The following is a 23,733-nucleotide window of genomic DNA, read 5'->3' on the forward strand; positions in this document are numbered from 1 at the left end:
GCTTGCAAGAAGGTTTTTTCAATTGACACAATTACCAAGTAGTAGAGTTATGTAACCAATGCAATGGGATGTACTTATAAGGACTTATCAAGTCAGAGTCGAGACCACTCCATGCCAACTCCACGCTTTGTCACTGTATCTAGGACGTGTAGGCAAACTTTGCTTGCAAAACCAGATTGATTTGATATGACTTTTGTGGTTTGCAGGCTTTTGCTTGTAAATGAGACAGCTGGGAATTGAAGCACTTTTTCAGGGAAAAAAAAAATGAAAAAGAAACGAAGAAAAGTCATTATACTGATGCTGAAAGATTTTCCGTGGATTCGACCATGAAGGTTCCCATTTTCCCACTTCCCTATTGTTTGAATCAAGCATAAAGCCCAGCCAAAGGCAATTTCTTTTGACAATTCTTCACGATGATAAAGTTTTGCCAGTTCAGTTTGTCCAGTTGGAAACAAACTTACATTACGTATATGGTTTCTCTTGTGTCTTTCTATTACGGTCACTTTCAAGAGTTTTTAAGTAACCTCTCCTTCCGGAAGGGAAAAGTAGCCGAAGAAAACATCAGTGGGCAGTAATTTTCTGACTCTTTTCTGATTACATGCACTCTCTCTCTCCCTCCATAATTAAGAGTGAAATGACAGATCAAGTTACGGATTAATGCGGAGATTTGGGTATGATTTTTCCTATCAGGTCAGGTAATATCAAAAGAATAAATGCGAGCAAATCTGCCTCTGGAGACGTAGTAGACTGTAGACCTCAGCTGTAGAAGGTTCACGAAAGCATAATCGTAAATCAAGGAACGCTAACATCTTTTCAGCTTCGGCCATTGCCTGATGTTAGCGTTCCTTGATATTAATAAGCCCCACTTCCACTTCACTCATATGTAACATGCAATCTTACTCCCCTATGCATGCAACAATAACTAATATACTGTTCCTTCCTCTCGATTAATGAAAAGATATACACATACAGCAATAACATCATCTTTGATGGTTTCAACTTATTGGGAAACAAAACGGCCTGACTGGCGACAATGATCAGTGACATTTCACTTTGCTCCTCCTAGCCATTTAGGCACCACCTTATAAGGAGAAACCTAACCAAGTTTGGTACCATGATGGAGACGCTCATTCGCTGCTTTATGTGCAAAGAATATTTGGCTCTCATTTTCTCTAAAGCCATACGGGAACTCACACCAAACAAGGATATAATCCAGGATTTTCTGAAATTACAGAATCTCAATTGTCCTAAAATTTTAGATTTGACTCCCACTATTTCATACTTCCCCTCAAGTTGGAGCGTAGAGATCAACAACGCCGAAATTGCATATATGACGATGAAAAAGATCCCGACCGTCCCGCGAGGCTTAGTGAACACATCTGCAACTTGCATAGAAATGTGGAGCAGCAGCAACTGAAATTGCCCCCTGCTTACGCAGAAAACGACAACATAATTCAACTTGGAACGCGCATTTGAACTTCTGCTGATGACGCGTGCTATACTGCTATTTCTGATATTCAATTGCAATATGTAGATCACTTGACCTGAAATTCGATACACTAAAACTACTTTTGGTCTCGTGGGGTCGAGAATTATGCACCAAGTATCACGTCCAATTAGATTTTATGCAGTTAAGATCTCAATAAGATAAGAAAACGGGCTCAATATTACGAATAGTAGAACATCAAATAAAGCTGCACATTCTATTGAAAAAAAGAAACAGTAGAAAATTGGTGACAGGTACATCACAGAATACAACCAGAGCTCATAAGAACTACATGTTATGGACTAGCACTATTCAAACCATTCATCAGCTAACTAGTTATCTCTAATCTATCCTGAAGAGAACTGATGCCTCCAGCCCTGGAGAAAATTCTAACCTCCTCCCTACAGATGCTCTGCTATTTGACTTGTATATACATTCAGTCTACCACAAAGTTCAAAAAAAACAAACCTTGAAAGAAGTGAGCTAAGATCCTAGTTTTATTCCTTCTTTCTAATCACGAGAGAACTGATTTTTTTGATAACTTAGGAAATTTCCATCCAAAAATCCTTGAAGTCTTTGAAGATGGTTTCTCTTTCCTGGGGTCACTACTAGCATCTTTAGAGGTGTCTATCTCAGAACCAAAACATTGTTGCTCAACAGAATATGCAACATCTCTTAAGAGCCGGAGCAATTCCAATGCACTCACCTTTGCTTTGTCATTTCCATTGACAGATATATTGACAAGGGAAGGGATAACACCTTCATTCATGACCAACTTACAATATTGATCACGTTGTGAGCATAAACAAAGGAGAATGGCTACTGCATGTTCTTGGTCCTCCTCGCTACCAATTTCAAGTAGCTCCGCTACAGAAGGTAGGCACCCACTGGTTTCAACAACACAAACCCTAGCATGTTCAGCATTGCACATGTTTTTCAGTATAACCAAGCAACTTACTGCAAGGGTTGCATCTTTCAGAAATGGAACCAACTTTGGAAGGAACTCCGAAGGTGCAATATGAGATTGAATGCCAACATCTGATGACAAGTTGTGCAGAATTTTAATGGCAAGCTCCTGAAATTTTCCATTATGAGAGTCAAGCATGTTTAAAATGGAAGCAAGAGCACCACTTGCTACAATTTTAGATATAAAATATGCATAGCTAGACAACGCTACTAAAATGGCAAGGGTCTCTTCAGTCGCTGCTGCTGAATGAAGAAAAGACGCCAGCAGACTGAACAAATCCTCATTTAAGTATGGTATTCCACTCCTGCATGAAGCAGCATAGAGCAGTGAATAAGCATTATATAAAACTATTACCAAAATATATATAATTAACAAATGAGGACAATGGCTCAAGAGAATTAGAAAAACTATTTTATTTTCCAAACTGTCAAAAGTTGTAAAATTGTGTGGTCAAAATAACAATCACACAAATGAGCATGCACACAGTACTTAGCAAAAATACTTGCCAAAAAATTCAAGTGTTAGATTAGTTGACAAGAAAGCTTTCTCATTTGTACAAACTCTGAAGTCATAGTAAACTGAATGAAATAAGAAACTTCTCGGACAATTTACAAGATACTAAACACTATAAATAACCTTGAATTATAAAATTGGTTGCACGTGAAGAAATCTCATTGTAACAGATGCCCACCAAAAGAATAAATTACCTGTTTTTGCTCACAAATGCCAGTAGCAACCGACATCCAATTCTTTGGGCCCTTGAGTCATGTAAATCTCTTGCATCCCTTAGAAATATAATGAGAGGTTCAACAAAATTCGTAGAGGACAGAGAATGAGAGACTTGATTATCGCGTTCCAAACGGGTTTCATAATCTTCAATCACCTTGCATTGACAATCCCAATTAAGCTCGGTAAGTCTGGATAAATCTATATCATGTACATTAGTCCACAGTGGCATCCTATTTGAGCCATCTGCAATCTTATTGGATGAAGTATCCGAACCGTAGCTGGTATCTAAAGATCCAAGTGACATATTGCTGATGTCCAATGGAAAATGTAGATCATTCATAGAACTACAAAGGCTAGAAATGGAAGTGGAAGAAGAATCCAATGAAGGAAGAGCAGCTTTCTCCAAGCTTGGGTCAGAAATGGTGATTCCGTACTTCATACACCACTTTGATATCAGATCCTTCATGGCTGTGTTCGGAGTCAGCGACTGACGTACCAGCTTCATTTTAGTTTTTGGACAGGTATGATTACCCTCCTCAAACCATTTCTGAATCCACATCCTTTCAAATGTCTGTCCTGACTCAATGACAACAGGATCATACATCAATCTCAAAGATAAGGGACACTTAAATACCTCAGGGATTACAGATCTACTTAAGTTGTTGGTTTGAGCTCCAAACTTCCTATCTCCTACACGAGAATCGACTTCAAAAGACTGACTGCAAACAGTATATGAACCCTCCTCCTGAGCACAGGCATTATCTTTCTGCTCCCCCAGAACTGAATTTCCATACTTTTTCAACAGATAAAAAAGATATTTTAACACCTTTATTTTGGATTGGCCACTATCACCAACTTTATCAAGCAGCTTCTTAATAGATCTTTTCTCAATTAAGATGGCCTTTGGTGAAGTAATACAAAGCCTTGAAGCAGCAAGTTGTAAAGCCTTGATTTCTGAGAACTCCAGTGAATCTGTTGCAGACACGTCCTCCTGGAGCAATTCCCGCAAAACCTTTCCAGCCTCTTCATCAGATGAATCCAGGATAAAAGTTGCTTCCCTAAGATCATCAATAATTTGAGAGATCTGCAAATGACATTTAGCATTAGTTCTATCAAAGTGCAGCGTAAGTAAAAGAAAGCGTTTGGAAGAAAATAAAGAAGAATAATTAGGTGAACTAAGACAGAATATGTCAAACACTGTTTCTGAGCAATGAAGAGAGCAAATAAGAACAAGATGCTCCAAAATGAAACAATTAAACTGAAATCTATAATCAACAATTGGACTAAATCAGGTCAAATCAGAATAAAAGAAAGAGTTCCCTCCAAGGGCTTCTATGTTATAATCAAGGTATGTCCATAGGGACCATTGTCTAGCACAATAAGTGCAAGTACATGGTTTTGTCTTGAGAGCAACAAGTAAAGAAAGAGTTATTAATGCTAGGGCCAAAACCAGCCAACTCGTCCTGCACCCTGCTCCAGTCACCAGCAAATGTCCACTATCCACCAGAAATAAATATAACAGAAAACAAAATGTTTTTAAAGCACACAGGGTTAACTAACCTCAACTGCCAGCATCACTGGCACCATGCTTTCAATTTGGCTTAAACTCTGCTCCATCATGTTCGTCGATCTCATACACCTCGAGACTATCACACCGCCGGTTATTGCCTGAAATATGCAATTACCAATCATTAATTGACAGATAATACCACATAAGCATAACTGGAATAGTCCCATTAAGTTTTGAACAGTTTTTCACATGACATAAAGTTAGACAAGAAGCAAATGTCTATAGATGATTGTCATCAATAAAAGATTTTCCTAAGATATTGCAGAGTACGTAGAGCTCCACATTGAAAGCTGAAATGAAAGAACACAAGCCAATTACAGGTAGAAACTCTAGCCATTAAATCACTATGTATTAATTAGTCTCAGAAAATATTTGCTTTATGCTTGATAGAAAAAGTTGAGAGATATTCCCATTTTTATTTCTTTCTTTTCTGCGTCTACTTGAGTGACAATTATTACTCTGATTACATTTAGAAAAAACTGTTCTTACCTCCCACCCATTCTTTATAACAAATCAAAGGCATATACACACCAGGTAGAGTTTACTAGACTCGCTGCAGTACTGAAGAAGTGACTTGGCCTTTCCAATTGCATTGTTCAACAGGCACAGTGCCTGAACTCCAGATGAGCATCGAGGTCGAGCTGCTTCAATTTCTGGAAATACCTTTGCAATTCTTTCTACAAATTTGCTAAGTTGTGTGCACATACCATGATGTACCTGCAATCATAAACCACAGTTCATGAGCAATTGTGGTCCAAGGGGATATATAAGCTAAATTAAGAGCATTTGAAACATTCAAAGATGCAAATGAGCTGAAACTCGCCCAGTTCCATAGAATTACCATGCTATCCGTTGTCACTTGAATAAATTACATCACTGTACCTCTCCATTCTCTTTTCAGTGAAATACCAACTTAATTTAGAGACAGCTAGAAGACTCCGTTCTACTTGCTTAACTGAAGACATATTAGAAACTTTCTCATTCTGTTATTGTTCCTAGCTTCAAAATTTTCAGTAAAAAATTGAACTCATTAAATCACAGAAACAACAAATCATCCTGTTTCTTCAGAAGAATAATAATCAATTGCATAAGCAGCAACTATATGTGATTCCATTCATACATTCTGTTTGTGATATACACATATGTGATGGCCAAGCACATAACAAAATGAGTAGTATAGAATTAAAATATCTTGTTTCTCATGGAAACAGTCTGTAAAATGTCAATGGTGCAGACAAAACAAAAAGACCAAACAGTGAAACCCAAGCACGAAAAAAAAAAGGGAGAAATTTCATACCTTAAAGGAAGTAGGAGAGGACCAAATTTCTACAATCTCAGACTCATCAGTCCCCATTAAAAAGCTTAGCAACCCGGATCCCTACATTGAATTAACAACCAAAAGCGTCACAAACATAAAACTTGTGCATATCATGCAGCAAATAAACTATTATGCTGTACAATTGAACAAAGTGAAAGGGTAAATAAGCATAAAGTTTGGATTTTTAGTTCATCAAAAGAATAACTTTAAACTTAAAGAAAAAGGAAAAAAGAATACTACCTCAACCCAGTAAAGTGGAAAGCACACATCAATGACAGGAAGCCACAAGAACAAATCAACTTTTGGCAAAATATTAGGCTGTGTCTAAGCAAAACGGAAACAAGCCACAGCCAGCCTGAAAAACTGGGGAAAATGGAAAGGAAAAAAAAAAATCAAATTCCAAGCAGATTCAATTCAAGTAATCAAGTATCTTCCTAGCAGCTCCTGCAAAGTTGAGTGAGTCATCAACGACAAGGCAAAAGCAAAGTTCCATTCAAACTGTTAACATGAGATAGTTGACTCTCGCAGCACTGCGGAGTTTTGCTTTTGCAGAGAAGAAAATAAGAGAGGAGGCCAGAAAATATTTTTTAAAAAAAAATAATTAAAAAAATGACAACTTACCGGCGAAAATTCAACGAGATTATAAAATCATCGTCAACCACTCAACTAGGTGTTTTTTTTTTTTTTTTTTATAGTAAAATTCAATAACATGATCAGATTTTTCTTTACTTTATTGGTCGTCTCGCTCTATGACCTGAAGAAGAGTTAAAGGTACAATATATTGATAACGTTGGTGAAAAAAAAAGTTCGAACAGCCATCTCAGCTTCGTGACAACACTCCGATGGCCGCGATCACTTTAAATCGTAGATACATATTAGAAATGATGTAGACGGTAGGATTGTGCCTTCTATTTTTACCTTTTACGTCAATCCAACGGTCGAAAGGTGGGTTGTGACGAGTGACGACTGTGTTGGTGAGTGGCTACCGCGTTTCAACGTTGACCATAACGGGATACGGAACTGACCAAATTTATCATCTATCCCAACTATTTAATACGGAGACCATGCAAATAAATATGTTTTAGCCGATTAATTCGACACAAATACATAATGGTTAATACAAACTTTATATATATACATACACACACACACACATATATAAAGAAATATTTCAGTACAAAATTTCAAAATACAAGAAAATTCAAAAAAAACAAATAAACTGTGCGATTTAAAAGCTTTAAATTTTAAACTTCTAAAAACCTACCGTTTTAAAAAAAATTTAAATTTTTTCTATACTTTAAGATCCCGTATCAGAAAATTATTATATATACACACACATACATATCATACAATGTAATTTGTTTGAAATGAGTATATTTATATTAAACATGTAAATATTAAGTAGATCATTGAGTAATTTAATTATTTTTTATGTTAGGTTAGAATTTTAATATTTTAAAATTATTAAATAATTTATATTCAGATTAACCTAAATTTAACAAGATACAAATTTAACACTACACAAACACGATCTAATAACTTATTTGACCACCTCCAACCGGATATCATTGGACTTTTTCCATGGCATGATATAATAATATGACATGTTTAGTCTTTTATAAACGCTTGATAGTGAATGAGATTATTAACATTACTTTACAACCACAAACTTTTGTCGCTTTGGGAAAAATTTAATGGCTATTGTTGTTGATGTTGTTATTATTATTATTATTATTTGGAATTTTTTGAGATGACGGAATCGGATACCCAAACTTTTTGAGGTTGAATAATTTGACCATGAAATATAGAATCAGTACGTAGCTCAAATAAACTTATAACCATGCCATAGCAAATGCAGTCTTTATTTTAATGCTGAATAAAGGTTGGCATTATTTTTAACATTTTTTGTTTTGAAGAACATAATAGTTAAATAGAAAAAGTCTTACCCTCAAATCCAGCATAATATTGAGTGGAGCCCAAATTTAAATTTTAGGCCAAAAGTCATATGAGTAAACTCTTTTGGAGTCAAAAATTAAAAATAAAATAAAATATATTTGGGTTAGTTGTCAAACTTCTGAAGAAGTTGTAGAGGCCGAACCGGAAAAAAAAATTAGAGATTAAAATTACAAATACATTTTATATAAGTTTCGATTTTATTCTTCTAAGAAAAATAAAATATTGGCCGACTGTATTACACTAATTATACGCAAAATATTTTTGTTAAAAAGAAAAGATAAAACTTAGAGTTTGATATACGAAAACAGAAAACTTTTACAACGATTTTTAAGTGATTCCAAGTTTCCAACAGTCAGTAAATGTGTTGTCAGTTGTGACGGCTGTGTCACGTTTACTAAAAATAGGAAATTTTTGGCATTTTTCCTGGATGATAATATTGCAGTCTTTATTGAATGCTTAATTGGGGGGTTGGCACCACAAGGAGCACAGCCACGAAGTCTCACGAATAATTTATTATTATTATTATTAGTATACGCTCTAATATAATATATTTTATCTTGTAATATATTAAAATATTTTTTTTAATCTTTTGGCTTATTTCTCATTTTAATAACCTAAAGAATCTTGCATTATAAATATGTTTCAATAAAAAATCCATTATCATCTCAAAGTTAAAGACAACAAAATGCAGACTCTAATATAATATATTTTATCTTATAATATACTAAAATTTATGTTTTTTTATTTTTATTTTTTGGTTTCGACCACGAGGTATCTTGGGGAGGGCCCCAACTGTGGGAAGCACCTTTAAGCTCGTACCACAACCCAGACTAGAAGTCCCCGCTCGAACTGAGAGGCACAGGTTCTCCCAACAAAGGCGACTTCCCTGCGACTCGAACTGGGGAGCAAACCCAATCAAGCCACTTAAAGGGACTCCATTGTCAGTGGAGCCAACACTTTGTTGGTTATGTTTTTTTATTTTTTAACTTATCACGACTTTAATATAGTTAAGGATTCCTAATTAGTGTTCACGTGTAGATGTTCACATGAAATTAAAATGCGAACGAAGCTAATATATGAAAAAAAAAACGAATTCTAGTAAACAAAAAGATAAAATATAATGCATTAAAATCTATATTTTTCTTGTCTTTTAATTCTATTCACATTAATTACGTGCGAATATTTTCATGTAAGCACCACTGTGTGTGTGCATGTGTGTTGGTGTGCATGTGTGTTGGTGTGCGTGCGTGTCTAATGAGGACATATTCATTTTAATAAAGTGAGGGTAATAATAATAGATAAAAAATATTAATTTTGATATATTAACAAACAAAAAAATATTGTCTCCCATATATTGAATTTTTTTCTTTTTTGGTTTTTTAAGGGCATCCTCACTTTTGTCCTAATTTGAGAAGAAATATTTATAAAGATGACCTCATTTTAACAAAATGAAAATGCTACCGATAGACAAACAAACACATATGTCAATGTATCAAAAGACAAAAAATATAATCTCAAATGTATTAAAATATGTACTCTTTTATATATTTTAGTTGCATAATTAAAGTAAATATGTCTTCATTAAAGGAAAACTTTATATATGTGTGCGCGAGCGTATATGGGTTATGTAAATATAAAATATATATATGTTCCAATTCGGAATTATAAAGTGCGGGAACGTCCAGGAAAACGCATAAACCGTGCAGTTTAAGTGCTTCAAGTTGTAAGTCTTTAAAATCTTGTTGTTTTAAAACTTTCCTAAACTTTTCTTGCACTTTAAGATCTCGGATCATAATACTACTATATGTGTGTGTGTTTGTATGTATGTGGGTTAAATTTATAAAATCATATATACAAAATCATTTACTGTTTGACCTATGAGAGCCGAACGTATTGCCGCCAGATTGTTAGGAATTTTGAGGGGCCCATGACATGGTAGCGTCACCTTACACTAAACTAGATATGATAGATGGTTAGCGAAATATTCTCTCTAATTAGTTGCACTCATTGGATAGTTAAAACTTAAAAAGTGAACATGATTAGTATTTGTATTTGGAATTCAATGATGAGCAAGCACCACTAGTGCATGCCTTGAAGAAAGGGTAATCTTTCTCTAATATTTTCTTAATGTTGTTGATTTTCTGAGTGATGACTGAAGATTGGATGTCTTCAGAGATATAGATTGAAAATGAAGTCTAACATTTCGTAGCAAATTCTATCATCTAAATATGTGGCTACCACGTACCCGATAATGATCTAATGATTTATTTACCGTCAACTACCTGATATGTTAATTTAGGTTTGACCCAATTAATGTGAATGCACCTCTTAGTCCGTTCAAATCTTCTCACCCTGGCTAGTACGTATAATGGCTTAGTTTTGTCTTTAGTCTTAAGCTTTGCTTCCCTTTTTTCTACACAAATGGCCTACCTAAAAGGCAAAAGCAAAAAAGGGCGATAGGCACCAAAAAAGAAGAAGGAACCAGGAGACGACTTGTGGGTTATATGTATACTTTAAAGCAATTTCTCAAGAACAACTAGGCTTGCATCGTGTAAATGCTACCATTACATGTACGTGCTGCTTAGGTTTGTAAACAAATCAGATGTTGATTCACTGTTTTGGTGATATTAATACTATACTGTCATTAAGTGTGCTATTTAGGTTTGTAAATTTGAGATTAAAGGAATTTGAATTTTTCTATATATTTAGGAAAAAAGGAATTAATGAATATGTAAATATTCATTTAGTCTCTATATTTTAATTTAAATATTTGTTTATTTCATTTATTCTACATCAAACTACCTTGTACTTAAATATGTCATATTCCTACCCTTATTTTTTTTCTTTTTATAACAATATTCTTTCAACAACATTCTTGACATTAATTAATTTATCTATAAAAAAAAAGTTCATTAGCAAATTGACTAATAATTATTTATTAACAAATTAACCAATAAATATCAATATAAAAGAACTAATATTTTGTGTGCCTTTGCAACAACAGAATATTTTGAGGTAATTTTTTTAAAATATATGAATTAAATGAATACTTAACTTAAAATATAAGAAATAAATAAGCTTTACATATATTTGGATGACATTGTTAATGGTAGTGCAAACACGCACGACAATGAAATGTCAAGGCCAGTGGTTTATAGTCTACATTCAAGTTTGAAGTGAAATAAATTGACATGCACGCAGCACGTATTTCATGCCTATGCTTTTCGAATACGTTTCTTTCTGAGCAAGTGGCCTATACATGACGCAAAACCAACTTTTCAATCTGGAATCAAGATCAATAGCATTAGCATCTGCTCTAAAAACATTACATCAATACAAATTTTAAATTATCACCATTACATTTTTGTGGCACGACATATACGGTAGATTCAAATTCCTGATCTTAATAAGAAGGTAAGGATGTTTACATTTTGGCAAGCTATCTTATACATGTTTGATATTAAGGTACTATAATTTTTAAGTTACGGTTAATATTAAAAAAAACTGTAATTATGAAATAAAAGTTGATAGTATATAGTAAATGTAACGTGTAAATAATAATTTTAATAAAAATAGTAAAAATATTATAGGTTTTTCGTCATATATGTATATGATCAAATCAATAACTTTCGAGTTTTAACAAGTAATATTTATCAAAATAATTTATTACTATAACTTAAAAGCTACAACTAAGCCTTTAATGATTGCAAATCGGATAAAATTTGTCCTATTTTCTTAAAACTTTGAATGATGAATTCAGAAGATGGAGAAATTGAATAGTTTGAGTTTGACAAAGCACGAATTGAGAGAGAAACGCTTCATGCAAGTTGGTACCTGGCCTTAGGCATTTCGATAGCAGAGGGCAAACAGTTAATTTTATTTTAGTTAAGCAGAAAATTAAGAAAACATCGTGTATCATTGGCAATTTGGCATGATAAAAAAGCCAAGATTGGCATCTGGTACATGCTCTTTTCAGTTACTTTCATATCTTCTTTTATGAAATCAGGTTGCTTTAATCTAATTTGCACATCAACTGGGGAGTTTACAGACGTTCTTTCCCCTTCTTTGTCAAGATTCACTGGCCACTGGCAATGGGTTTCATGGATTCAAGGTTAGACGTATATGCGGCCACAATAAATACGTAACGTGTTCGAAAAAAGAAGAAGAAACGATTATGGCTTTTTGGACTAAAAATTACAACGATTTAGCCGGAATTAATTTTAAAAAAATATATATCAACCAATTCAAAAGTCTCACCATATTGCCTATTTGTATTAAGAATCGACGAATCGCTTTCAAAGAAACTTGTGTTGAGAAGTTGCATTATCTTTGACTGGTCTAATTGGTCTCACAACAAGATTCTTACTAATTTTTTATTTCAACATAATACAAAACTATATTATTTAATTTGTGAAACTTACCGATCAAACCTATCAAATCACAAGTCTTCGGAAACAAATGCACTACCTCAACAAGCCCCACACAAGCTTTCCTCTGCATGCATTCATCATAATTGCATTAAACTTTAGCATCTTCACAAATAAATTAAGGGGTTCGATTTTGCCCGTTCAAGGTGCTACTAAAACTCCTCAAAAGTCAAAAGTCCTCTTAAAACCCTTACTTGAAATTTACAATTTTATCTCTGATGAAAATTTCATTTAAAGAGAAGCTTGCACTTGGCAAAGCCTCATTCGATATCAATTTGTGGCCAGTACAAATCTTTTCTTCCTGTACAATTTCACTAAGAATCCTCCTAAATTCCCGTTACACATCCTATAAATTGTGCTAGCAGTGCTGCAAATCCTTCTTTTAATTTGATAGTTTGAACAAGTGTTGGTGAACACAAACTACGCAAGAGTTATGGAGGTCATATGTCTACAAACCTGATGTTGATGTTGATACAGCTAACTAGTGGCAATTGGCAGATGAATTATGATTACATTTACATCTTCAGGAAGGGGTTTCACTTGAGTTAGACTGCTATTGGGTGCCGTTGCTATAATTGTGAGAAAAGTGTTCCGAATTATGGGCATAAAATAATGAACTAGAGTGTTTCAATAAAGTTAGACATCTTCTAAGAGGGTATGATGACCACAATCTTTATAGCTATTTATAATTATGTTATTATGAATTATGAATGTATTTTTGTGCAACTTCCATGCTATCAAGCTAGCAAGAAAGAAGTTTTTTTTTTTTTCCTAAGATAAAAATAAAAAATAAATTAAAAGAAGCTAGCAAGAATCCGAGAACTAAAGTATGTGTGAACCGAGTAACCAACCTAGAAACTCTGACACGGAGGGCTGCTTTGGAATTATCTAGGTGTTATTAGAATCATATAAAGAGTCTTTATTGGATGGGGAATTTTGAGGGGGCTTTGAGGTGTTTTACTTGCAACCATTCTCATTATACTACATCTACAGATGAAAAATTTAAAGTCCATTATATAGGCCCCTTCCAAAAAGCCCAAGACGCCAGCATATCAATCGTCCAGGAATCAGCCGAGGAACCGGCAAATTTGATCTTTTCCTCTAATAATAATATCTCTAGTCTGGAATATTGCATTAGAGACTCTATAAGGTTGGAAAAAGATGATTTCCTAATCTGAACTCTCATGAATTTTTAAAAATTTTATACCATGTATTTTTAAGTAATAATGTATAGGTAGGATTTAACTTTTTTATTTTTTTTATTTATTAGTTACCAATTACCCACATGTATTTTTGCTCAGGAGGAGATCAGATCATGAGAGAATCTTAATCTTTATAGGCTAATTAAAGTTGAACTTACATTGAATGAAAGTAAATGTTTGTTATTTTATTCATTTATCAATTTGTAGATTATTTTTTATTTCCTACGTCCTTATTTTTACCATATGGAGATCTTTTTTTTTTCAAAGATCACTGAAGAGTTGAACTGCTACAACTTTAAAATTACAAAACTTACATGATTATGAAAGGTGATACGGTCATGATGAAACAAATAATGCACGGTGGATGTATTAAGAAAATCCTTTAACTTGTACATAATTATCAAGAACATGTGACTCACAATTGTTAGAATCCAAGCTTCGCAATTGTGAGATCATGAGTTCGTGCCCCCACAATGCATTATGGAGGTTAATTTCCTTCCTCAATTTGAGTTAATGCAATATTTTCTCTTTCGAAACATGAGTGAAGTGGGCGTTCCTCAGATATTAGAGAATGTTAAAATCTGGACTGTGTTATATAAAATTTATAAATTAGTTTCAGTAATTTTTTGATTATAAATATCAATATGCTAATCTCATTAAATATGAGATCATTGAAGAGTTGAATTGCTACAACTGTAAAATTACAAAACTTACATGATTTTGAAAGGTGATACAGTCACAATGAAACAAATAATGCACGATGGATGTATTAAGAAAATCCTTTAACATGTACTTAATTATCAAGAACAGGTGCCTTACAATTGTTAAAATCCAAACCTCACAATTGTGAGGTCATGAGTTCGAGCTTTCCTCAATTTGAGTGAAGGCATCATTCTCTCTTTTGAAACATGAGTGGAGTGAGTGTCCCCCAAATAATCTCATTAAATATGAGTTGTAATTTGAGCATTAGTCTCATGTAATTAATGGCAGAGGAGAGTAGCTTTTCTTTTGGTGGAGAGGTTTGAGATTCTTTGGAAGGTGTCTGGGGCACAGGGTCTTTGAGGATCCATTTCCCTTTGTCTTTTCTTTTAGGCGGCATTTATCTGCTTTGAAGAAATTCCCTGGTTAGAAAGTCAGGGATGTAATTTGTATCTCCTTTAATAAATTCAATATCAAAATCAAGAACATGTAGTTAATTATGCATTTTTTAGTATTTAATTACTCAAATTAATTAAATATTATATATATTAAGAACATGTAGTTAATTATGCATTTTTTCATGTAATTGAGATAATAAACCATAGAAAAGTTTCCATCTCTACATCCCATCACAACAATCATATCACGTCTTTCTTATCCACCGACAATTCATATGGTCTAAGATTATGAAAAGATTATTTCATAATCTGATATTATATTGAGCAAAACTTTAAATAGTTATTGATAATTAATAAAAATAAAAAATGAATAAGTTAAATTTTATTCATACGGTATGACTAAAATGTACCTCATATAATTTTTAAAAACTCCTAAGAGCTAGAATTATGAGAGGATTCTCATCCGACTATTATTAATATTACTTCAGAATTTCTGTACATAATAGCCAGTGCTTCCAGCTTTTAACAAAACTAAGGCACTAGCCAGTTCCGATTTTTGAATCCAACCCTCCGCTACTCAGACATACAAACATTTTCTGTCATTTGTTATCAGTAAATATAAAATCTCGATATTGTAAACTTCAAAATATCTCATCTGTGTTTCATAATTAACAATTCTTCAAACTATGTTCTAGAATCAATTAGATTCTGTAGATTTTTTTTTTCAGAAAAATATTCGGTCATTGCTTGCATCAATAGGCATCCTGCTAAAAGCTGGGGGGTTTGTAATTTTCCAGGCAGCTGACCATAGCTAAAAGCAAGAGGAATAATCGAAGTTGGAATCAGCAAAAAAAATGGTTAAATGATGAAGTAGCTAAGCAAATGGAGTAGTAAAAAAGTTGAGAAAAGAAAATAGCAGGAATCCCGATGACCGTTGCTTTCTAGGAGATGATAAGGATTCCAGAAACTTTAGCAGGATGAGGTACTATGAGGAGGACCAGGGACACACCACTATCTCTTACTCAGATTCCCTTCACATACCAACAAATCTTTCTCTTCAAATGATTAGACTCCACCACACCACCCCCACACTCCAGGCCAACAAAGCAATTTTGAGACAATTAATGGTGTGAAGTTCAGTTTTCTCATCGAAACCAGGATGATTAATTGAATGCAATGAAATCGTTCTATATATTGTGCGACCCACTGTAACAACTGGTCAGTGCTGATAATAATGCAACAAACTATTAGCATTTAACACACGTATGATGCATTGGACATGACAGCATGTAACAAAAGCTAACATATCTAGATGAAGTAGAAATTCAACTGTCCGTACACGTTTCCTGCTTTCTAAGCGGAGAAAGCAACTTCAACTGACATATTCCATGAGCGAATCATAGACTTGACAATTCCACTGGTAAGTGAAAGCTCAGTTTCTGCTACCAACTTGCTTGGGTTCGCAAATTAGGTTCTGGGTATCCGTCAAGATATTATCTGTAAATTTCGGATGTTACTTCATAACATATATTACAGGAAACTATATTAGCTTTTTCAGCAAAAAATTTGAGTCCATATATCTTATATCTAGATTGGAATATCAGCAAGTGGAAGAATCATGTATCACAATATTATGCCCAAAAGTTTAAAAGAAGTTGCACAAAAAGCCAGTCATGATAAGATTCAATATTGCTAGATCGTCCAAGATTTGGTAGTGGTCCGGTTGGTGCTTACTGATTAACAGTATATAAGTAAAACATTTTTCTGGCTTGATCTCCCAACTTGTACACTTTTTATGGTATAATGTACTGAGGGTAGTGTTTGTATCTAACAAAAATACCGTACAATAAATGATACTGAGTATATGCATCATCTTCCTCACTATCATTTACTGATATTTAGTTATTTAGTCTATGTTTGATATTAATATGTTGTTGAAAAGTTATGAAATAAAAATTAATTGTGTATGGCAATTGTGACTTTTAAGCAATAATTTTAACAAAAATATTGAAGATATTTTATCTTTTCATTATATAAGTGTGAGTTAATTAAAATGAACTTCATTTTTAAATTACAATAGTAAGTGTTTACCAAACATGCAAATACTTTAATATTTTAACTTCAAAATTTATAATTATCTAACTGCAATTCTAAAGATAACCTTAATAAGTCACTTTATTGATAATTAATTAGAAGATAAGCGGTAAGTTAGGCGCATGTTTAAATCCACCCATCACTCAAAATGTTTTTAGTGACGCTTCCACCAAGCTTGTCAAAGTTTTCAATGATGTGAGCATAAACTTATGATATAAGAGAAGAGCAACCCATAAAAAACAGGAGCAACTCAAAAGGAACAGATTTATCCTAATGGGTAGCTTGACTTTATACATGCTACAAGATCAAACTGGTCCCATTAATGGAATTCTAGGGGCGGGGTTGTGAATTTCCTTAGAATCATTCATTTGTTTTGAAGGAAAGGGGGGTTCAACGTGGAGACACATGAAGAACACACAGCTCAGACAAGTCCTTTAGGTTATAATGGCTTTTAATTTGCTGATTTCATGATCTAATGTTGTCCACTCAAAGGCCCTTGCTCATTCGTATTTCAATTGACTTGATCAATTTTATCTGTGCATACGAAACAAAATTTGGGCACAGATTATTTTGATTGATAAAATGCTTGAGACATGTGGGTAATGACTTATTTGATTAACAGGATATTTTCAAATGGTTCAAGAGGTTAATTTTGAACTTTGCTTGTTTCGAGATTGGAGAGGAGTTCGATTTTTATATTTTGCAGTACTATTTAAAAAGAATTTTCAGAAAATAATAATTATTACAGCTACAGACAGTGAGGACAAGACAAAACCCATTACCTACCAATCTTTATCAACACTGTTGTGATCAAGTCACATGCATGAAAAATTACTTTCATCAAGCCATGTCATTATCTCGAAGCCTTTTGAAAAATTCCAATAACTTTCCTAAATAATGAAAGAGACATTTTTGATTTAATAAATGTTGTCGCCAATGGGGGGAAGCATGTGGATCAATTAACACACGATAGTGAAACAAAACAAAGACAAAATTGTTGATAGAACCGAACATGTAAATAGAAAGAATAATGATAAAAAAGCGTAACGCTTACTTAATAATAATGATAATTGACTGTAAAACTATGTAGTATAATAGTATTAATTTTTTACCGAACACTATAACATTATGTGATATTATAATTATTTTATTACTATTGTATTAGATTCTTCGATTCAAATATTGATACTTAAGTGTAAAATGAACTAATTGAGTCCCCCCTTCCCCTTCCTTCCCAGTTCCTACTGAGTTGGGCCAATTGCCCTTATCCAAAAGGGCCCCTGGCCCTTGCATGGTAAGTATTACTTCCGCTATTAAAAATTTGCCATCAATCAATCCTCATCCACTACTCTTCTTCTTTTGTGGTAAATTGAATTCAACGGCTCAAATAATTTTTGTCCATACACTGCTTTTACTCGGATAAGATCAAAAATTCATTAGCTGTTTGAAGCCCTATCCGCAGACTGCAGTGGACAGTGGTGAAATAAAGCTGAGTCCTCGTGCGAAAAACGTGAAATTGTTTGTCTCTATGTGGTGCAACAAGGCGAGCTAGAGTTGAATTTTCCACCAATACAGCTAAAAGCTTTGGGGAAATTTATAAAAATAATCTAAAAACTTTTATAATTTTTACAATTCACATTCCAAACTTTTTTCTATCATAATTAATTAAACAAAAGTTTTTTTTTTCAAATTATCTTGTTTATCAAACCAAACACAACTTTTCTTCTCCCTCTTTATCAAACCAAACACAATCTTACACTCTTGAATCATCACCGGCAATAGCAAACGGCAACGGTAAACGACGACTGCGAACGATAAAAGTGAACTCTGATCAAATACAGCCTAATCCATCCGGATCCAACACTAATTGACACGATTCTAACAAAGTGACATAGAGCTCATATACTTTGTAAAAATATTACGCATTAAGTGTTTGATGAAATATTTCTTAAATTGTTTATACTTTGTTTTTGCATCACCGAGTGGTAATAGGTGTTTTGTCAACTTAATTTCATGTGATAGGAGAGTTTCAGTCCGATTGTATGTTGGTGTGACAGGTGCCTGTCGCACTAAGAGTGAGTTGCACCGAAACTGTCTCTAAGTGCCTGTCATACGAAATACAATTATTTTTTTAATGTTATATATAAAATTGTATTGCTTATTCTCTTTATTATGTTTCATAGTACGTAATTAATTTTTTTTAATAATTTCAGGCTTGATGGTTGGTTGGAGGATTTAGCAGATGGCCGTATGGATTACGTGAATGCTAAGAATACAACTTCTTTTGTTCGGAAAAATTGTCTGTTTGATCAGTTTTTAGCAAGAGTATATGAGATCGTACAAATAAATCCCAATGAATATAGCCTCGAAGTCCAACTCCTCAAATAATACACCGAATTACTTAAGATTGATGTTGCGAAACAAACCATCAAAATATGTATTCAATAGCTTATGCACCGTTTTTGAATTTTTTAGTGCGGTATCTACACCATAGGAAAGTCCAGTAACCAGACATCATTCTTCAATTGATAAACGTATCAAATGTTCACCAATTTGAAACTATAACTGGTCCTTCTCTCTGTATTCTCCATGGGCCACTTGCCTAAGCAACACATTCTGCAAAATTACGCCACTGAACGGAAAGCTTCGTCACTCCAAGAAATGCCCAAATATGTCGTCCTTGAATAGACGTAACTATCGTTTTTGTTAAGTTTCTCTTGACGGCTTTTACGACTGTAGCTAAGTTACACATACTCGAAATTCGTCCCGGGAAGTGATCGGCATAAGCTAACTTTATCCTGCCCAGTTCATGTGTTAATCCTTCTGATTTCACCATGTATCTGTTGTATTTATAACATTATTACATTGCATTTATAACAAAATAATAACTTCACATTAAAAAAAAAAATTGTAACTTGGTGCGAGAGGTTGCCTGTCGCACAAACTTAGTGCGACAGGCAGCTTGTCGCACAAACTTAGTGCGACAGGTAGCTTGTCGCACAAACTTAGTGCGACAGGCAGCTTGTCGCACCTATTGCGCACGCTTGAGCCTGTCACACATCGCAAGCGCGAGCGACAGCACCTCTCGCGCGCTTTGACCATTATAAAAGCCAAATTGCTAAGGATGATCGACGTGTGAATTATAAGCAGCTACTTCGCCTGGAAGCTCATCCTTTCTAAGAAGCAGCCTCAAGTTTTGTGATCGACATATGAATTATTAAGAGTATATATAAACTCTTGCGTGGTGACCAAAAATGGGTGGGGGGGAAGTTGGGGGAAGATAACGAATTATGCCTTAAGCTGATGCAAATGTATAATAGTGGTATATTATTATTCGAAGACTATGACCTGAATTAATATCCACTAATAATGTCTAATGTCATGGAAGTAACAGAGAAAAATCCCACTTGCTACTTGGTAGCCAGATATAATCAAGGAATATTGAATATCAAACCAAATACTGTGATTAAACAGCGGGTTGTCCTTTGATACCGGATTAATTCTTCTCTCAATCTCTTTAGTGGCTTTTTCTCCTTGGGTTTGTGGTTCTTAAGTGGTACGAGTCGCTGTATTGAATAAAAGGATATATTCGTCCAACTGGCTTTACCCCACCACACTTTCCCTCCTGGCTCCTGCTTATAAGGAGCTGCTCTGCTCATCTCTCTTCACACTCTACCCCATTAATCCATCCCCTGGCCTCCAAGTCTAATTTAATTTCTTCCTTACTCCAAGTGCAACGATATCTCTCTTTCTCCAGAGCTTTGAATTTTAGTTATCTTCTTATCACTCCTAAATTATTTTCTCCGTCGAGAGTTGATCGTTAACTCTGCTAGTGCTACTGCTGCTGCTAATTAATTTATGGCATCCAACACCATGACTTCTTCACGCAGCTCTGGCTCATCCTGGACTGTCAAACAGAACAAACAATTCGAGACAGCTCTGGCCTTTTATGACAAGGACACCCCTGACCGCTGGGACAATGTTGCTAAGGCTGTTAGCGGCAAAACAGTCGAAGACGTCAAGAAACATTATGAACTGCTCGTTAAGGATATCAATGACATTGAAGCTGGCAGGTATCCTCACCCCAACTATCGCTCTACTACTGGAACCGGCAACTGATCATCTCCTCGGATGCTTTTACGATTAAGATTCTAGAGTATTTATAAGGTATTTCATTCTTTCATTCGTTAATTATATCGGCCATGATTTTGAATATCTTTTCTGCATGTATCCACAGTGCCCGTCACTTTCTTTCTTTCTTTCTTTCTTTGTGTTGAGTGATGTGACAATCATGCTTCTGTGCTCCGTTATCGTAACTCTAGTTCGCTAAAGAAGCCAAATTGCGGTGGGGCCATTCTGGGATGGAGAACTCCAAAGCGCTTATTGTCAGTGGTCCTTTACCAAGTATATTGATCACAAACAATAAGAACAGCTTCCACTTGATCACTAAACTGCTTGTCATTTATAATAATATTTAAATTAATAGAGAGAAAAAGGCATTTCCTGACCGCACTGCCTTCAACTTGTTATCCTGTCTCTAGCTAAGCCAAACAAAGCCCACATGAGATCTAATCTTTACTCTTTTCAGATAATTAACGTGCCCAAAGATCTCACTAATGTTACAAGCTCAATCAATAAGTCCCCATGTAAGAGTCACTCGATAACACCTTTTTTTTCCCCCCAAAATTTCAGGCCCGTGAGGATTCTCTTGTAAACTCCAAACTCAATATTTTATTTATTATTTCTCACTCGTCTTCATTCAGGACCAAAACTTTTCCAACCTATCTGGAACTTTTTGGCTACTTTACTTTTAAATAGTGATAATCCTGTTGGCAGTTTGAATTATTAATTTAAATGAATGTATGTAACCCTTTTGGAAATTTCAGAAGTTTTTCCCTTCGTGAGCCAAGATTGCTTCCATATAACTTGAAACTTTTTTCTTCCTTGCAGGCACTCTTGAAGTGTTAAAAAGCTCCCCTTTGTGTACTGCGTGATTGAACTATGTAACCCGTGAGCAGGTATATATGAGAAAAAAGTAGTAGATGCAGATAAGTACTGGCTAAATGGTGATGTCCACTATGAAGATATACGTATTGTTATTGGAAGTGCTTCTTCTTTCTTCTTTATGTGTATTCCTCTAGCTGTTTCTGTTTCCGTGGACTACTAGTGATATTGTATCCAGTTTGCATGTAATAGATTTAATTATTATGTTGTGTTTCTGCTTCCAGAGTGTACGAAAAATAATTCCTGTTTCCTAAATGAATAGATGAATTAATGTATTAGTAACCTGATAGGTTTCTATCTATCTATCTATCTATCTATTTATATATATACATATATTGATGAATAATGAGGATCATCTAATAATTAAGCCATGAATAATAATTAATTACGTTGATAATTTTCATTATATATATTTCAATCCTGGATCGATCTCAGTCTCATTTGTTGATAATGAAATTTATCTAAGATATTATTATTGTGAATTGTGACACTGGAAACGACATTGTGGGATCAATAATAATGATGAATAAGATTCAAACCTAGCTTACAAGAGATTTAGTTTAGAATTATGCTATACTTGTATTTATCTTTTAAAAGTAATGAATCATTGAACATAATACAAGAGTCGATTTTACTTCACATATATGAAAAATTGCAATCAATCTTACTTAGATATAAATTATCTTATATTATTTAGGGCCAGTTTGATACTGCTGTAACTTTTAAAAATAATAATTATTAACTAGGTATAGAAATAATCACTTGTAAAAAAAATCAGTTAAATGTTGGGTAAAATTTATTTTTAAAAGTGCCAACTGTAAGTTTAAAAGTAGTTGTGTGTATGTATTTGATAAATTTTACTATTAAACTGTTGTAAGAATATACATAACTAAATTAGATATAATGTTTAAACATGTATATAAGACTAAAACTATTTGAGCCCACTAAAATACTCTATAAAGCAATTTAATTAAAAAAAAAAACTCACTACTAAAATATGAAAATAAATATTTTACTATATTCACCCGCCTTAATACCAAACATGCTCTCAGATGATTTTAAACACATAAATCTACCAACTAATACTCCAATTGATTTCCTCAAAATATAAACTAATTTATTAATATAAAAATATTGTGGATCAATATCAATCATCTAAACAGGTATTTGATTGGAATTATTCTCATAAATTAACAAATTAGATTTAAAATTTTGCGTGAATTTCTTGTTTACAATACATCAATTCATTTGTGTCCATAACAAGCCAAAACCAAAATCAAAATTAGAAACTTATAAAAAGCAAAATCATAATTAATAAAAAATCTGTATTGAAAAGGATTTTTTGCTGGTTTCGTGTACTTTGAAACCAGACATCATCTTGCTGGTGGAATGTTTATTCCGCAGACAAGCTTCAATTTGTAGTCAACTTGATGCTTATTTTCTCTTCGCACTGAAGCTTGTCTCAAAGTGCCTAATCTGATCTTGACTAAACATTATTCTTTTGTTTGGCTTCATTACTTGAGATTGAAGGCACGGTATAGGTGCCTGTTGAAGAAGAGCAAAGGGATTGAATTCTTTTCTTTAGTTTTTATTGTCTTGTCTAATGGCTAAAATCATAATTTAAGTTTGGGGTATATTAGTAACTAAAATACTTTTTAAAATATAGGTGCCAATAGTACTTTGATGGTTTAGAGATCATTATCCTATAGATAAAATATTGTGTACACATAATAATTGATAACTAAAATAAATATTTTATATATTATTTTTATTTTTATTCATATTCAGTTATCTCAATATAATTGGTAATAATAATAATCTGTTTAAAATTTATGAAGATAATTTTAGATTTTTATAACATATATAAGGACATATATGAAATT

The 23,733-nt window shown here is 33.7% G+C and overlaps 2 protein-coding genes across 5 annotated transcripts; one reads left to right on the forward strand and one right to left on the reverse strand.

Moving 5' to 3' along the window:
• Positions 1-1,679: 1,679 nt before the first annotated feature.
• LOC18037399 (U-box domain-containing protein 5) lies at positions 1,680-6,936 on the reverse strand. 4 transcript variants are annotated; one of them, XM_024180432.1, is made up of 7 exons: positions 6,692-6,936; positions 6,311-6,433; positions 6,050-6,130; positions 5,284-5,469; positions 4,743-4,850; positions 3,161-4,266; positions 1,680-2,757 (listed from the first exon to the last, which is right to left on the reverse strand). In XM_024180432.1, exons 3-7 carry the CDS (start codon positions 6,104-6,106, stop codon positions 2,001-2,003), a joined length of 2,214 nt encoding a protein of 737 aa, XP_024036200.1. In that variant the 5' UTR covers positions 6,107-6,130; positions 6,311-6,433; positions 6,692-6,936; the 3' UTR covers positions 1,680-2,000. The 4 variants fall into 4 exon arrangements, with proteins under 4 accessions (XP_024036200.1, XP_006425659.1, XP_024036201.1 ...); XM_006425596.2 differs by having other exon boundaries at positions 6,311-6,514; XM_024180433.1 differs by lacking the exons at positions 6,311-6,433; positions 6,692-6,936 and adding an exon at positions 5,594-5,751 and having other exon boundaries at positions 6,050-6,132.
• Positions 6,937-20,528: 13,592 nt separating this feature from the next.
• On the forward strand, positions 20,529-22,132 carry LOC18037390 (protein RADIALIS-like 4). Its single transcript, XM_006425597.2, has 2 exons — positions 20,529-21,013; positions 21,797-22,132. The coding sequence occupies exon 1, from the start codon at positions 20,705-20,707 to the stop codon at positions 20,963-20,965; it is 261 nt and encodes an 86-aa protein (XP_006425660.1). The 5' UTR covers positions 20,529-20,704; the 3' UTR covers positions 20,966-21,013; positions 21,797-22,132.
• The last annotated feature ends 1,601 nt before the right edge of the window (positions 22,133-23,733 follow it).

Source organism: Citrus clementina, unplaced genomic scaffold (genome assembly GCF_000493195.1).
Source record: "Citrus clementina cultivar Clemenules unplaced genomic scaffold, Citrus_clementina_v1.0 scaffold_7, whole genome shotgun sequence".
Classification (NCBI taxonomy): domain Eukaryota; kingdom Viridiplantae; phylum Streptophyta; class Magnoliopsida; order Sapindales; family Rutaceae; genus Citrus; species Citrus x clementina.

Excerpts from the sequence above, each read along its gene's own strand:
- LOC18037399 (XM_024180432.1), bottom strand. The coding sequence starts at position 6,106 with ATGGGGACTGATGAGTCTGAGATTGTAGAAATTTGGTCCTCTCCTACT. Across the intron at positions 5,470-6,049 it reads CCTCTCCTACTTCCTTTAAG|GTACATCATGGTATGTGCAC; the intron begins GTATGAAATTTC and ends TTATGATTGCAG. Across the intron at positions 4,267-4,742 it reads CAGTGATGCTGGCAGTTGAG|ATCTCTCAAATTATTGATGA; the intron begins GTTAGTTAACCC and ends TGTCATTTGCAG.
- LOC18037390 (XM_006425597.2), top strand. The coding sequence starts at position 20,705 with ATGGCATCCAACACCATGACTTCTTCACGCAGCTCTGGCTCATCCTGG.